The sequence below is a fragment of the Dermacentor variabilis genome, chromosome 1 (genome assembly GCF_050947875.1).
Source record: "Dermacentor variabilis isolate Ectoservices chromosome 1, ASM5094787v1, whole genome shotgun sequence".
NCBI classification, from domain to species: domain Eukaryota; kingdom Metazoa; phylum Arthropoda; class Arachnida; order Ixodida; family Ixodidae; genus Dermacentor; species Dermacentor variabilis.
Window position 1 is genome coordinate 113,872,230 of NC_134568.1, and position 17,698 is coordinate 113,889,927.

Sequence of the window (17,698 nt, forward strand, 5' to 3'; positions counted from 1 at the left end):
GCAAGGTCATGATTCGCCGCGGACCACCACGTCGATCTGCCAGCGGCCGCCTTCGCGGCGCCTATATCAAGAACGATGACGACGACGACGAAATGGAGGACCTGTACATGATCAGTAAGTCCAAAAAGAAAAGGAAGAGGAAGCAGACCCCTCCGCCGCCGTCTCCTCCTCCTCCTGTCACCCCAACGCCGTCGAGTGGATTCTTGGGCTTCCTTTCGGGCCTGGTGGGAGGACGCCAGCAGCCGCCGCCGATAGCGCCACCAGCGCGGCATGCTGGGACAGACTCGGACAGCGACGATGAGAGCGAGTACGAGTTGCGCCGATTCGACCGTCGCCAGCTGGAGAACTTTGTACGCAAGATCGACTTTAAGCAGCTCGCCCAGGACGATGAGACCAAGGAGGGGCGGAAGGCGAAGAGGAAGGAGGAAAAGAAAGAAGGAGAAAAGCCGGAGGAGAAAAAACCAGAGGGGAAAGCGCCCGAGCCAGAGAAGAAAGAGGAAAAGCCGCCTGAAGTTAAGGTAGGATATGAGCGTGTCAGAAAAAATGTCGTAGTTTCGCCCGAACGGCGAAGGATTCATTGCAATAGCAAATTATTAGACATCTACTCGAAGTAAGGTTAGTAGATTTATCGGCCGCATAAATTGCTGTAAACATTCGCTTACTAAGTAAATTTACAATCATGGTGTGACGCTCTCACACGAAAACGAACACATCTCACTCGATTACCGCGGTCACTCGCTTTCAGAACGCGCTGGCTTGATGAAGAGCGGCATCTGTGGGGTGTCAGTTACCGTTCGCGCTGCCTCTGGCTTCAAAGAGCCAACTATGTGCGCGAGAGCGCAGCGCACACGAAGCCGGCTTCTCGGGTCTTCTAGCCTTTGCACCCACCGCACATTATCTCCCAACAGGGCGCGTTCGTCCGCGCTCATCCGCGCCATGTGCATCCGCGGCCGCAGTAGAAGAGATATAGGCGCGCTAAACTGCCCCTGACCACCCTCCCCCCTCCTAGCGCGCGCGGGAAGACGCCGCCGCATCAAGCCCCCATCCTGCTTGGCTCACCCTCTCACGCTTTCCCTCTCAACTACAGCAGATCGCGCGGCCGCGGTCTTATTGCACTTCGACTTTAAACGGAACCTCACGGCGACGATGACGAGGACAGAAATTCTCCCAGAATGCCCATATAATTGCTATCGCAATAAAACGTGCCACATTCGGCTATAGTGGTACAGGTATTTGGTAGATATTGCGTCGCGCTGCTAAGCACGAGGTCGCGGGTCGCGAGATTCCGGACCGCTGCGGCCGGATTTCGATGTAGAAGTACAATTACGCTCGTGTACATAGATTTAGGTGTTCGTTAAAGTACCGTAGGTGGTCAAAATCAGTCCGGAGTCCCCCACTATGGCGTGCCTCATAACAGTATTGTGGTTTTGGTACGTAAAACCCCCACAGCTTAATTTATTCCTTATACTACAGGCTGTGCCGAACACCGTCTGCGTCGGTCATCTTCTGCTTTTTATTCGCTTGGGTTGCCACGCGGCATAAGCGCAGTATGAAATTAAATATGAGCATGCAGGCCCGTTTCGTGCAGATAATTTTTATGAAACGTTGAGGTGGGTTTGCGTGCTCGTGGGGTATTGCCGTATAGGGTGCTCATACGAAATCAAGCTCGCTCGTGCAAAGCACATTGACTCAATCCTCTTTGAAAACCTATAGGCCGCGACCATTTTCGCTGAAGATGAACACGCTTCCGTATTGTACTGCATTAGGAAAGGCCTAAAAAGAGGGAGTGATAGAGTGCTGCAGCTAAAGGTAGCTCAGGCATATTCCTTGAAATTGTACTTCAGACGGATTCTGGGAAGTACGTCCGACGCACCTGACTTATTTCGGGCATGTTTCGAGGGCTGATCAGAAGGTCTTTGCTCCTATGTTTTATTAGCCGAAATAAGGTAAATACAGGTAATTACAAATATACGTATTATTCTACGTACCTTACAATATTTTTCCAGGTAGTCCCCGCACGGGTTCAGACATTTGTCCCATCGCAGCACTAAATTTGAGCAATGTCGTCAGTCAGCGACGCACGCGGCCTCCCCGAACTCTCATTGTCATGCAATTCTTCACGGCCTTTTGCGAACTCACACCACCACCACCTCACACTTCTCAAAGGAGACCCATATGTGGGCTGTTTTTTCCTGTGGATTTCGTTGGTCGTTCGTCCCTTGCTTCATAGAAAACGAATCTCACTTCGTTGCTCGTACGCCGTGGACGTGTGAAGCACAACCTCCATCTTCAACAATTGACAGCAATGCCGTGCCGCGGAGCTACCGGCAGATAAGGCCGGGCCGGTCCAAGAAAGGTCAACCGCTGAGAATGGATATGTTGACTTCGCATTTACAGCGGTAATTTGCCTAAAACAAAACAGGGACGAAGACTTTCTGAACCGTCTTTACATTAGGACACGTCGGACGTACGCGCTCATATTCGCTAATGGTATGCGTCGCAAGAATCCAGCTACACTTTATAAAAGCGCGACGGGGCCAGCTCCCTTTATATTCGAGATTACATCCATCGCACATATTCGATAAATTTTCTCAGCATGGATAAAGATATTCGGCCTATAGGCCTTCATCGAGCGAGGAGGAAAGGGCGCGCGGCGAAGGGTGTTGGCGGCGATCCTTTGCTCCTCTCTGGCTTGTGGGAACCGGTGCGGTGCTGCTTGAAATGTGTGTTGCCGTCGCGTGTTGTGGAACAATTTGGAAATGTTTTAGCTCATTCTGCGTGAAAGTTACTTTATGTCAGTTCATACGAGCTCGTTGAATAACCACTGTGTAGCCTTTAAGTGCAGCATTATGCAGTATGTGCAAATTTCTCCTGACTGCGCAAACATGCGACGCGTATCACCAGCCACGATGTGTATGTGTCGCTAAATATTTTGTCTGTGTCGGTTTACACTCGACGAAGAGAACCGGCGTCTATGCATTGCCAGCATGAATGAAGAATCTCACTGTCTGATCGCTTGGAATGGTAACTAAAAGATATGAGTATTTATGTACGGCCAACCCCATGGAACCCCGAAACATCTAAGCGCCAAATGTTATAAAACATTTGTGTCAGCAACCACATCGTTCTCACGCATTTCAAGTCTTAGTAGACTTGAAATCACTATACTATGTCTGCGGTAGCTTCCTGCAGAAGGCCCATGGCTTTGCTCAACACGACGAAAGAACTTTAAGCGCACGACCAGACGAGGACAGTGAAAGAAGACAGCAGAGACATATCTCTCGTGTGTCGCCTGTCTTCTTTCACCGTCCTCGTCTGGGTGCGCGCTTAGTGTTTTGTCATGTCTTACCAACACTGCCAAACAGCCGCATTATTGTTCAACACAGCCATCACTGCGGTTGGTGAACCAGCGTGATGCATATAAGTATTTTTGTTTCGGCATTGCCTTTTTGCCCTGTAAAGCACAATATGCAAAAATCATCGCATAAAAAGAACCTAACGGCAATTTGTGCGAACACAATTTCCGTAAGACGGGTGAGTGCATAGTAGAGGACAGGACTAACGAGACTAAAAGAAAAGTTACTTTTTTCTTTCGCGAAAAAAAAATCACTAAAGATTACTATACTCCCTAACGCGCAACTTGAGCGCACCTCTATACGCGTTTTCATTTCGCGATATATTGGCTGGCGCGGACAATCTGTCTCGGACGGCACGTTGCAAACGGAGCGAAGACTGGCGCGACTGCTTCGGTAATCTGCAGATCGCAAGAACCAGCGCCGCCTGATCTGCCAGGCGACAGGCACTACTCTGGCTCCATTTCGTAGCCATCGTCGCCGCTCTACGCTTCCCACCCTTTCGCCATACCCTCTTGCTCCGCTTTCCACCTCATGTCCTGCTGCACCCTCATCCACAGCTTCCATCTTCGTGCCTTTCATCCGCCGCTGCGCTCCGCGTTCGCTCTTTCATCTTTCGGTGTGCTCATTCGTTCGATTACGCCGACGCCGACGCTCGCCGCAGGATCGGGCGCCTAAGAGCTGCGCGCTAAAAAAAGAAGACCCGGACTAACGCCGCAAAAGACTTCGCATGGTCATGCCGCATGTTTGGACCATGCGTTGTATAGAACAAGCAGATCTATAACTCAGCATCTACGATTGCCTCGGACGCTTACGCAGTATGCAGCCGGTCGCTGAACCACACAAGTATGATTCACACTGTACGGAATGCGGTTATTACTAACCAAAACTATTTTATTTGTGCGCGGAATCTCGTCCAACAAACAAGAAAGTCGCGCAATGTATTTGCTGATAACAATTTGGACTCTTCTCAAAGTAAACAGCACAACTTATTCCGCAGCAGAACGGCAACCACGCTGTTCGGATCGTCACGTTTCATAACTACTCATTACTGTTAAACCAGAGCTTAGAATTACAGTGAGAAGGCTTCAGTAAGGTCACATTCGTGAAACGAATTTCCAGATGCACAGAACTGATCTCCGAGGTTGATTGTAGGCTCAAACACGCGCGCATACATTGCGCTGGGGACTCCGCCCACCCCAACACCAGCAGAAACTCCGGCCATTCCGAATTTTAAATCGCTTGAATACGTCTCACAGAACCGTTTCCTGCGTAGAGGATTCCATATTACGGTAACTAAACCCCGCGAGCGCAAAAAAAAAAAAAAAAAAAGGCCGCCAGAAACTAGTGCCGAGCGCACACCATGGCATACAATACGGAGCGTTCGCCCAAGCCAGTATGCTGACTGCCTATAGATGGCGCCACTGCCTACGCAGTATTGCGGCTCCCATGAAAAAAAGCTGTCCATTCGAAACAGCGACAAGATGCAGGATAGGCATTCAGTGGACTGAGAGAATAGTTTTGGGAGTGGTTCTTGGCTCTACTTTGGGTAAAGATATACCATCTTTCTGCATCTGTCCTTATAGACAATCTCCGTTGGATGGCGGAGTTCGACCGCTGCCCTATGCGTTAAAGGGCCGAGTGGTCAGTACACCTACCTATATATTAGTCAGATATTAGCACTCGGTGAAAGTCGCCACAGTATAGGCTGCTAACGGCGTGGCGTCAACGGCGTCAACGATCCGGCCCAGAAACGGCAGCGAGTAGCACAGTCTTAAATGAAAACTTTTACATTTCAAGTTGTGAGGCCGTAAAAATGTTGTCTTGGAGGGTTCTAATTGTACCACAGTATAAAAGCGAGACGGCCGCAATGACTCCACATGGCACCAACCAGACAATGCAAAATTTCGCGGCAGAAAGACGCTTGCCCTTGCGCGTTACGTGTGATCTAGACTCCGCAGAATAAATGTCCTCGTAGCCTCTACGAAATTACCCGTGTGAAATTGTGACTATTGATAGACATCACGGCAGTAAATTTGGTCTCACCTTTTGTTAATTTTTACCTCCGCTGCCAGCGAGTGTTTTCCTGTTTGCGGTGGCTCGCTGAATACTATGCCTTCGGGTTATTGGACTATATCGCTGCAGTCTTGCCCCATTCGCATTCACGTCAAGTCTTGCGAATTCCTCCTGGTTTGTCTTAGTTGGCGTTTTCGGCACAAGTTTCGCTCGTGTTTGTCGTTTCGCGCTCCTCGGTTGGTGGCAAAAAAAGAAAAAAGAAATAGATGAAAAGAAAAATGAAAAGCCTTATACTCGCTGAATTTTACGACGACTGGCCTGATCCTGGTGATAATGGAGGTCGGAGTTTGGGCTCGCTGAATTTTACGACGACTGGCCTGATTCTGGTGATAACGGAGGTCGGAGTTTGGGCGACACTCCAAAGAGCTGAAAATAACCGGTTCTTGAAGGTGAGATGTGGCGAAAGGGATGCATGAGGAAATGAAAAAGGCTAGCGGGACGGACATTTTTTGGCTATAATTGGTGATGGTATATCCTAGAAGGAAGTGTGTTCAGTAAAACACACAAGGAAGAAACACTGCTGCACAGTAGATTTCTTATTCTGTTACGTGTGGCTGCATGATATCTTATGTATTTACTCCACTCTAACCCGATAATGAAAAATCTGGAGGTAAAAAAAAAATATTTTAATGTAAGCCGACTGGAATATAAACAAAAATAAAATGGTGTGTATTCTTACCTATACCACGCTATAGTCGCCAATATTTTAAATGATTGCGCATGACACGTCAAATGCACACTGTCGAGGCCCTGTATCACTCGTCGTGGTCACCTTTACCGCCGTCAATTCATAGCGAATCAGTTCCTTCACACACGCATGTCGTCCCTTCAGTTCTGTCCACTGGTTTGCAAATGCGTAACATTCCAAAAAGGCGGCGAAGCCAATTAAGCGCTAATGTCGTTCCGCGCGATCTCTATCGAATCTGGCACCCGTTTGTAATCCGCGTGGTCGGTGTGAAGGGTCAGGTTTAACCGGCGCACCTTGGCACTGCATTTGCGTAGAGAAGCAGCCGCAGTCCTCAAATGTATGGCCAATGACATCAATCTTCGCACCTTATCAATCGTTCAACCTGTCTAATCTATAAAATCTGCAAACCAGATCCTCTAACCGCATATTCTAGGGTACGCCGGCCCCCAAATTTCACTCCTTTTTTTAAAGATGTACCAGGTTACGTTCGAATGCGGAGCTCGGTCACCGAACTTTGTAGCAGATGCCAACCTGTGTGTTAAATTAATGCTTGAGATCTTTTTTTAATGCGGACAAGTGTGTCAGTGGATATGCACTGCGCAAAGAATGAACTAGCTTTATTGCTTAAAGAGGTGGGCATGGTGGCCAACGGGGCAGCTAGATGCAGTTCCATTCCTCGTTTGAGGTTAAGCTGAGCCGCTACGCCCGGCGAAAGTGCGCTATGCGTGCATTCGCACTATCTTGGCCTAATGTAACACGAACGAGATTTATGAACAAGCTGCAGTGTCCCGTAGTTTATACATGCGAGCAGCTGTTTTTATGCTTTGGTCAGAAATGTTGCGTCCAAGGCACGCAGCAGTGCTGCTTCGCTGACCTGTGCAAGGCAGCAACGACATGTCGCGTTGGTTATTCGCACTATATATACGTAGACGCGTATTATACTACATGGAGATGCGCCTTCAGCATCTATCCGGTGTATATAAATAAAAATGGGATTTTGACGCTCGTAACATAGCACATGGTTATAAAAACAGACTTGAAAAGCAATTATGTGACTATTTCGTCTTCGGGTAGACGCGTACGCAGCGTCTAGCGTACGTGTGTAGCGCGTGTCCCTCTACGACACACGCTACTCACCACTCGGATGTCACTCACTGACACATCACACGCCGGCACTGATCACCCCCATAGCGAAGGTGTTTTAGTAGTCTTTTTGAGAAACCACAACTTCAATCACACGCATGCGTATACTACATCCAACGCCATTCCGCACAATCCTCAATTGAATATGGGGCCAAACAAAAGTATCTGCTGCTGGTGGCGGTCTTCGCGGAGTAGGTGTGCCCGGCACGCCTCTTGTTTTGCACTGGTTCTCACCCCTCGACTTGTCCCTCTCGACTTCACCCTTCCGTAACCTGCGTGTCTGATTAGCCTCCAACACTGGCTCCTCTAATTCAGTATCACGCTTCCTCGTTTAGAGACTATCGTTTTGAGCATCAATAGGTCGTCGCAACTTGTCTTGTACATGTCCAACGGCACTGTCCTGCGCCACAGATACCGCGCTCTACTTGTCCCGATGTAACGAGGCACATAATATCACGTCATAAGCGCGCGAAAGTTCTCGTAGGAAGTGTTGCCATGTGCGACTAGAGAAAAGAATAAAAATATGAATGCCACGTATATGCGTGTTGCTATACTATATATGGTGTGGGCTTCGTTCTGGCCCTTGTATAGACTAATTTACGGAAGCGTTTAGGTGCCGCCGTCTTGGACTGTTAACGCTGCTGTTTTATGTCTTTAACGACACAGTGTATGTTACTAGAGTCGATTCCCAAGCATGACAATAGTTGTATAAATGCGTTCAGCGTTTCATGACTATGTTGCGTTACTTCTAATAAAACATGGGAATTGTTTGCATAACAGTCCAAGATGGCGGCGTCCATCAAGCGAATATAAAATCGTCTATACAAAAAGAAATTGTTGGTGACTGATAGCAGGGGACCTCCCGTCGCGAACCGTGTATCACTGGTACTTATCGATAGTCGCCGGTAACCACGTGGTAGCACCCATAATGAGCACTAATGAACCATGACGGGCATTCATGCCGGCTTAATGCCTGTTATTCATCAGTCTGGCCTGCTGGCTCAATTTCCCGAAAGAGAGTGCGCATCTGACTTGGAGTCTTCTCTGCGATAAACTCCGAACGTGTAGATGGGTTCGACAGCTTTGGTAGTCGCGCGCGCAGGATAGCGTTGGGCATCTTCAAGGTGGTCATTTTAATTAATAATCTTAGGTCACATTCTATGCGAATTCTTTCTATGTAAGGGACGTTTCCTATAGTAATGTCCTGTAAAAAAATAAATAGAAAAAATACCCCTGCCTGACGCAAGCCATCGGCGACTGAGAATGCGCCTGCGTACGACGAAATTTAAATATTCGTAATTTCTGACCACTAGACCCCTTTTGCGAGCGCAGCTTTGCTGACTACCCAGTAAAACTGCGCATTGTGTAAGCGTCGATTGGCGTCTGACTTGCCGTCTTTTGCCTATCAGACGGAGCCTGCTGCTGCACCCATGGAAGGGCCACTGGACGTAAAGGTGCCAGTCGTGTTCGTCTTTGGTAAGATATTAAAATGTCTTAGTTTGTTTCTGTGACCCTCCACGGTGGCTCAGCACTGCGGCTGAGCACGAGACAGTGGTTTCTAGGTTTCTATATCGAAACTATTGGCAAATAGAGTGATTATACCTGAATTTTAAATAACTAAATATCACGGGGAAAGTTAAAACTAACAAGAGTTCTATGGCTATTGGAGTGCTAGAGATTTACGAGTCTGGCGATCGCCTGACGGCTGCTTTGATCGTATATTCGTGGTTGCTGAACATCTGTATACTGTTGGAAAGAGCAGATGGTTCGCCAGGTGGTGTCACTCGCGAGCCATTTTTGTTCGGGAATGTGGGTCTACGAGTGTCGCTGAGTGCATACCGGTGCGTGCAGGCGGTCCCGGCTCTGGCAAGGGCACACAGTGCGACAAGATAGTGCAAAAGTACGGCTTCACGCACATCTCGTCGGGCGACCTCCTGCGGGCGGAAGTGGAGTCTGGCAGCGATCGGGGCAAGGAGATCAACGAGATCATGAAGAAGGGAGAGCTTGCCCCACTGGTAGGTACTGTAAAGCGACCGTGTATGAAGCCCACGGGTACGCTTTTAACGGGTCTTTTCGCTGCAACATTCCACAGTTAAGTGCAGAGAAGTGACTGTCCGTGGTCCGTTATTTATTTATCGGAAAGGTGACCATTAGGTCCATTGTGACATTCTAATATTGTTTAATTTGCAATTTATTTTCCATGCATGCTGTAAACCGAGAAATGAAAAGGAGGCTGATGGTCCGCGTTTGCGTGTCGGTATGAGATATTACACTTGGGCTTAAAATCTCTCCATTCGGACAGACATGCGACATGGCAAGTAGCTATGGAGAAATAAGGAAGCTCAGTCCGGTGGGTACCGTTAGCTCAGGGCCCCTTATGCTTTGACGTTGAGTGGCCTCCAGCACACGCACAACAGGTGTTGTGCGGCGACGCATGACAGGCTCGTGATGGAGAATGATTGCGTTTACGCGAGTTAGTGGGCCTCTCGACTTTATCGACGCTTAATGGTTAGCGTTACCTGAAGGACACGTGTAACTTAATATAACTCGAGGAGAGTGACACGAGCATGCGCAAGTGACGCATGCACAGGCGCGCGCACTCACCCACACTCGTGAGCGTGCTAACAATTTGTACAGCCTGGCACACGCATTGTATGTCGAGCCACCAACTAACCCACTTATCAGTGTTAACTATGCTTCCTCGCAGCGGGTACGGCAGAGGTTCCGAGCTACAGCATTATATCTGGCTCTCATTACGCGTCGGGTGGTCTCGCTTCTGTACCGGCGTCCATACGGCATATAGCGAAGTATGGTATAAGCCTCTGGGCTTGCTCCCCGGTTCTCCAGAACTTGGAGCTTATCCTCGAACCAGTGTGCTAGCCGCCATCTTGGTTGCTTCTCTCAATGCGGTGGAATAATAACCGCCATGGGTCGCCTCTTATCACATCTTGCGGGTAGCCGCCTCCAGCTCCTTTGGCTGTCGTCACCTTTCTCAGTATTGTTTAGTTTAGTGACGTATTAGTAATCGCCTCGCACGCTGTTTAGCGGCTCTCCTTGTTGTATAAACCAGGTTTTTTTTTTTTTACTTCCATGGCACATTATTCAATACATTCAGGAGCTCGAAACAATCGAGCACTCTGACATTGCACCTCTGTGTTTCAGCCGCTGTCATTGTTCGCAAAGGGGGTCGAAGGACCCCTCAAGCCGTCATTGAAAGGATTTTTCTCAGCTTCCTTTTGCGATGTACTGTGACGAAGCGAACAAAGCAATCATTCGCTTTTATCTTTGTTAGCGCGATAGTTATTTGCCCTCTGGCAAGGCGCTGCGCTAGCAGCAGTGGTTTCTCCAAGCGTATGCCGACGCTTACGCGCACATAACTTCGTCAGTTCTTTTTTTTTTTTCTTTAATCGAGAGGTAAGTAGAGAGCCAGATTCTCGGCTTCAACAACGGCTCAGGCTCCTTCCCTTTACCAGCATGATGACCGGTGGGCCGAGTCTGGCGATACTCAGCGAGGGCAATTCTGAATCGTGTTAAACAGACATGTGTAGTCGCATCGGAAGGAAAGCCTTAAGGAATAACTGAAGCTTTGAAAAGAACCTTCACGCATTTATGATTTTGTTTAGGCGATGTGCCTAGTTCATTTCCTTTGAATCAGCCTTGTATTTTGTTTGGTTTTAACATTATAGCTTAGTTGACATATAACGAGAAGTGGCATGTGGTTGTGACATGGAACGTGGACTAAATCATTTCGTGTGTAAGAAAAAAGTTGTATTAGAAGCCACATGGTGAATGTACTCTGCGATACTCTTCTCACGGTGGAACATTATGCGTGTTCGCACGATACCACGGATATTCTTAAGCGGACACCAAACACATTTTTTGTCGTTTCTACTTTACTCGTTACCTCTAATTATTTCCAGAGTTGCACAGGCGCGAAGTAGACATTTGGATTGTTCTTGCTTCCCGCATGTTTTGCCGTGTCCGTATAGCAAATGCATATTAAGAGTGATATATTTCAAGTAAATTTGAATTGCATTATCAATATCACACCGTATTCGCCATTGATACCGTAAATTCTCCAAAATCTAGTAGTCCTTTGTAAGCAGGTTCAAAAAGGTCCTCAACTTTCTTTGCCTGATGAGTCGACGAGGATGTGCTATATGATGCCGACACCCACTAACCCTTCTGATCTGTGGTTGACCAGTCGAATGTGGTGATCTAGTAAGTCTCCCTCTCCTTCCTACCGCAGGCAATGATCCTACAACTGATCAAAGAGGCCATCAAAAAAAACCTAGCGGCAGCCAAGGGCTTCCTCATCGACGGCTATCCGAGGAACGTTGAGCAGGGCGTGCGCTTCGAAGCTGAGGTAAGCCTATTGCCCACAGCTTGGTAGGCATCGCTTTTGATGTCTTGTATATTGGGAACGTATTCACGTTAGCTGAGGCACACGGTGTATACTGAATAGTTTTTAGACGCCATGTATACGAGGCGATAGACAAAAACAATACGAGGAATATAAAGAGCTGTCTATGTTCTACAAGAAATTTGGAAACTTAGGACACTCAAGGGAGTCAAGAGCCAAAAACACATCTACAACGCGATTTAAAACGATCTGTTTTCAACATATTCTCTGTCGTTATGCAGTCGCGCTATTGAAGCTGCGCTTACACAGCCTTCCATTAAGCGTTAAATTTTGCTTGCCCTTACAGGTTTTCCTTGCTCATGTGCTTAGGATGTTTGCCGATAAACAGCGTACTTTTCAAAGTCAGGTTGGCAGCATGCTCAAGACAGTTGGTCCCTATAAATCCTGCGGTTGTCGCCGGTATTACTAACCAGATAACTATATGGCAATAATAAGGAGGGGGTAGAGAGGGGGGATTTATCTCTCAGTCGCTGCTAAGCCCGGGCGTTGGATCAAATCTCGGCCGCGGCGGCCACGTTTTGATTAAAACACGTTGGCGGGCTAGTTGGTTAGAATCCATGGTAGAGTGTATAAGCGCAACTGAACGAGGACGTAGAAAGAAAGAAACACAGACACAGCGCTCCAGGATGATGGCGTTTTGATGGCGTCGAAATGCAAAAATGCCCCCTGTACTGCTCATTCGGTGCACGCTAAAGAACCCCAAGTGGTCAAAATTAATCCAGAGCCCCTCACTACGGCGTGCCTAAATAAATAAAAAAAAACGTAAAATCCCAGAATTTAATTTTAAAATGTTGAAAATTTATCTATAGGGGAACTGCTGTGTATGCTTGGCTTCAATAACGCTAACGCGCAGATAGAATATTTTTTTTCCTAGGCTGGGTTTAATCGTCCTGAGCCTCAGTTTTGTTGGATTGCTTGAGTGGTCTCGTTTTCTTGGTTTCTTGTAGCATATATTCATTTTTTTGTACCGCGTGCCGTTTTGTTATTCGCCTCGTATACTACTTCATAAAACGGTCCACCATTTACGCAAATGCGGAGGTATAAAATAACGTGTCTACACCGAATAAACCTAAGTTGGGAGTTGGCACGTTTGTATACAGGGTGTCCCAGCTATCATGCAGATGTCACGTCCCTCAGCAGAATCAAGGTAATCTTGTTTGCCGTCGCTTGGAGATACGAGGGGCGTTCCGAAAGTAAGTTTCATCATTTATTTTCACACGGAAACTTTATTGCCAAAAAAAAAAGAAAATACACCATGGCATCATGAACTATACACCTTGCACTATTTTTTCCACATAGTCGCCACCGACATTGAGACATTTGTCGTTGCGTGAAATCAGTTTGAAGAAACCACTCTGATAAAACTCGGTTCCCTGCGATGCAATGCCTGAGGCATGACATTTTCACCATACACGATCTGTAGACGTTCATGAATGACGGACACACTATAGTCCCACGTGCCCATTCATACCGGATAAGAGCAAGCACTTCCATTAGCGACCAAGTTGTCAGCACACGTCTGTCTGCCATCGGGATTTGTGCTCGGGCACAGCGGTCTGCTGCTACTTTCTCTTCTTCGGCGTTATGCGCATGCGTCATTCCTCCTCCGCTGACGCTCCTTCCGTCGTTAAACCAGCAACGGGCGCGTATTCACCTGGCGTACCAACCTCTTTCAGAAAAATGACCAAACTTAATTTCGGAACGTCCCTCGTACTCAGATTTTCTTTTTCATTCCGCCTAATTACATAATTAGTCGTAATTAATTAATCAACTTCTCAAATATTATAGTTACATGAAAAGTGCCAGTGGGAAATTGTAAAGCAACATGAAAAACTCCCGATTCAGCTTTCTGTTGCTCGATGCGTGCTACACATAAAAGTGCTTTTCCCAGCGTGAAAGAAGCCCGCAAATGCACGCAAAGTTCCTCGAGCGGTAATTTTGCGTGTATTCGTGGTACGCAGGGCCAGAAGGAGGCGCACACGCACGCATGCACGCGCAGGAACACAGCATCCACGTGCTTTCAAACACCGCTTTTCCTGTGCAAGCGCACGTGCAAAAGAAAGAAACCAATATAGCACACTTGAACATCTCAATCAAACCCCGATAAAAAGCGTCACTCTTCCTCTCTGATAAGCACAGATGGGTCGCTTATGCAAGCCCGCTCGTTCTTTTTGATACGAAACACTTCAAGCAGCTCGCGCACATACTTGGAATTCCCCCTGCCTATGATGTTAGTGCGTTGAAACAAAGACAAGATGCAGTTAAAATCTTTCACATACAAAACCAGGTTGCTCCCTGTAACGCTCTGCTAAGTTCGATATTACAGAACTTACAGAAGCGAACGCCGATTTTGCCTTCTTCACCGGAGTTGGCACAATGAGTTGTCGATAACATATACGGGTAGGCGTTCACCAGGTCGTAATTCTTCCGCAGAGTTCTTCACACATTACCGCGAAAGAAAAAAAAAGCACGAGGGCTTGTCGGTCTCCAATTGTGCAGGTGTGCAAGTGCACCAACCTTGTGTACTTCGAGGTGAAGGACGAGACGATGAAGACTCGGCTCATGAAACGTGGTCAGACGAGTGGCCGCGTGGACGACAACGAAGAGACCATCGCCAAGCGGCTCAAGACCTTCCACGACGAGTCGACGCCTGTCCTCGAGAAGTACAGCGCCATCGTTCATAAGGTGGGTGTGCTTTGCTCGATATTTTTGCCTTTTGTTGCCGCGAGCGACGTTCCAACCCTCATTTTGAGAAACGAATCACGGCCTGTATTCACAAAATGTTCTTACGCTATAATTGTTCGCAAGAGGAAATTCCTGCCAATCCTGATGCTAGACGTATTATTTGCGAAGGCGGCTCAGGGCCAATGACAAATAACACTTGCGAACGGAAGGCTTTTTGAATTCAGCTTCACATCTCATGAAATTCCTTTGAAGCAACAGCATGGTTTTCTCAACCCGGTAGTATTCAACGTATCATATATTCTACGCTGAGTTTTATAAATCAGAATGCTATGGTAGCGTTTTTGACTCGCTGGAGAGATTTATGCGTTCGGAATAATTTAGCAAAGCATTTGCTAATTGCTTTGTTAAGTTATAACTCAAAGAAATCTTCATTGTTCTTTATACAAATGTACTCTCCATGGCCAGAAATAAGAGTGAACCAGTTATTTTCCTTGATGTGGGGCTGTGTTTGTGCGTTACAGGGTTATAGAGCTTTGCGCCTCAGCGTCTAATCACGTCGCTATGCAAAGCAAAGCCAGCTTGTCATCGCCGCAATATTCGTTTCCAACGTCGTCTCGCGGAGAACACGCACCGAGCACTTATTAAAGAAGTTGAAAACCATCCAAAATGCGTGAAATTTACGGTGCACTGGACGTTTATGGTTTATTCTACTACAGTAAGAGGCGAAACGACCAATTTTCGAAGGAGCTAGCTTTGTTGACAAATTGTGTTCATTTATGTGGCTTACGCGAAGAATCAACACTCTGGAGAATGTGCCGGTTTAGAAATTATAGCTCCTAATTCTTAAAAAGGAAAAGATATCGATACTCCGAATTGAGAGTAAGTAATCAATCTTAAGCCGTCGTAATATTCTATATCACCAAGAATGACGGCGCTAGCTTAACATAGGTATTACCCTTTAACGTACCACACATCCTTTCCCGCTCATATATTGGATAACCTACACCGCATTATTGCTTTCTCACCTGTGAAACGAGGCGAACGCAATTAAATAGTTGCCGCGTTGAAATCGATCGCACATAAAAATGATTCACATCAAGCAGTACTTCGGATATTTCAATGAATAAACAGTTTTGCGTGTCTGTGTGTTCAACTCCTAATTTGTTCAATCACTATAGTGTGCGTAAATTGTGTAATTGTTGTTTGTAGTGTGTCAGTATCAATATCAAATCAGTATCAGTATCGGTATTGTATCAGTGTTGTATCAAATCAAGTATCACATCTGGTGGGAAAATTATTTCTTTCTTGATGTGTTGGGGCAGGGGTGCTGTATACAATGAAGCATCAACTCAACGCTGCATGTAGGTTTATCGGGCATCTAGCGAGTTTTGCAAGTAGCATTTGCAGCTCTTTTCATTAGACTTTTTCAGACTTCAACCCAATGCGCGAATCCTATCAGCTGGGGCGTCCATGATATAATCATCTAGAAGTCCTAGAGGCAGCATTTCTTACAACTTGAGTATGTGTAACTAACGTCACATATACTCAGTGTTGCAACAACAACGACAATTACTACTAGAAGCAAACGAAACGCGCCTTTGAGATCAAAGTGCCCCGCTGCGTGATGTAAACGTGTGCGTGCACTCCATGCCACAGTTTCGCCTGGGTTGCACGCCGGCTACCGCATTTACAGAGCGAGGTGCACATGTATAGCGACAACTTCTTCGTGTTGCGGGAGCCTAGCAGAGCATAGCGTGACGCCTGGAAATATAGCATTAACATCTTGTATTTAAATGCACGCAAAGTACCTAATCTGCCTAACAGCTTGCGCCTCTCGTAGCTCGGAAGCGTCGCTAACATTCTTCGGGGCTATCTTATACATTGTGGAAACCTCTAAGGGCCTTAATAGAGTATTTTAGATTAGGGCGTTCGAGCGTTGGGGCAGGCAAACCGCAGGGATTATAAAAGCAAGCACAGCTAGCACAAAAGACTGTGAAGGACACACAGTTTGGAGCTTGTGTCCCCCAACGCTTGGGTGCGTGGCTTAGGTACCCCATCATAAAATTATCTAATATCTAGAAAACTTAGAGTTAGGGAGTTATCACCATGTAGAGTTATTCGTAGACACAGGCAAAATACGCGCAAGAGTGAAAACACTCTTCGAAAGACGATCCGCACGTGCGGTATCTGAACGCGTTCCTTTCCCTCGCGATCGGTCTACTGCAGGCGTAGCTGTAAAATGTTCAGTGATGCGGGGACGTGGGCAGTTTGCGCGCAGACGTCGCTTTATGAGAGAAACTGTTTGGGCACGCGGCAACTCTCCTGGGCTTGTGAATTCTCCCTGCTCGTGCGCTTCGCAAGTTTCCCAGCTTTCCTTTATTGCCTGTTGTTTGACAGACATTAAGTGGAAACTTAGCACGTTTAAGTTAGTCTCTTCAGGCGCGTCTAAAGATGACGCGCCGTGATGGAGCCTGGCGTAGACTTCCCGAACAATAAATGTTACAGAGCTACCTCAGAACGCTTCTCGATAAGCCCAATGACCTATTAGCTGTTTCTATATGAGTAGAAGACTCTCCTGTTTCACAAAAGACAGTAGAGACCTGCTGCCGCGACGTGCTCGAGCCAAAACTTTAATAAGCTATGTTGTGGTTGTCTTTCAGATCTCAGCAGAAGAGGAGCCAGACAAGGTGTTCCAAGCGGTGACGCAGCTCTTCGACGAAATAACCAAACCGAAATAGTCAAGGAATTAAAGTCGAACATGTACATACTTTATTTTCTATAGTACGAAGCATCAAACGACTTGTTTGGTCGCGAGCCGGTCCATTCTTGTGATTGGCACGTCTCTCCGATACTCGGTGTCCGTGCTCTTGGGCTCTTTCGCTGATATTTGGTCATGCTGATCAGCTCGAATGTCATTTCTAGGAGCGTAACATTGTCTCAGGCTTCATGGCGCGTCAGTGACTGTTGTAGTATTTGTGGCGAGGAAAATGCTCTCGTTGACGGGCCACAACTACTGAGGGGATAGTTTGATACACCTGCCGTGGTAGCTCAGTGAATATGGCGTTGCGCGGCTGAACAGAAGGTCTCGGGTTCGATCCCCGCCATGGCGGTACCATTCCGATGGGAGCGGCATGCAAAAACACTTGTGCACCGCGTTTTGGGCGCACGTTGAATAACTCCAGGTGGTCAAAATTGTTCCTGAGCCCCCAACTGCGGCGTTTCTCATAAACCACTCTACAGTTCCGAAACGTTTAACCTCGCAGTTTAATACATAATCGTTGATTCCGTTGCACAGTAACTGAGGAATCGCAGTCCGGTGATTAGCACAGT

At 47.1% G+C, this 17,698-nt stretch overlaps 1 protein-coding gene across 1 annotated transcript in view; it reads left to right on the plus strand.

Annotated features, from left to right (window-relative positions):
- The window catches only part of LOC142571833 (adenylate kinase isoenzyme 1-like), a 45,616-nt gene extending 28,481 nt beyond the window's left edge, over positions 1 to 17,135 (plus strand). The window contains exons 2-6 of the mRNA XM_075680479.1: positions 8,670 to 8,736; positions 9,112 to 9,275; positions 11,510 to 11,626; positions 14,183 to 14,368; positions 17,029 to 17,135. Coding sequence (XP_075536594.1) covers positions 8,691 to 8,736; positions 9,112 to 9,275; positions 11,510 to 11,626; positions 14,183 to 14,368; positions 17,029 to 17,106 — 591 coding nt within the window. The 5' untranslated portion in view covers positions 8,670 to 8,690 and the 3' untranslated portion in view covers positions 17,107 to 17,135. The remainder of the gene's footprint in view (positions 1 to 8,669; positions 8,737 to 9,111; positions 9,276 to 11,509; positions 11,627 to 14,182; positions 14,369 to 17,028) is intronic.
- The last annotated feature ends 563 nt before the right edge of the window (positions 17,136 to 17,698 follow it).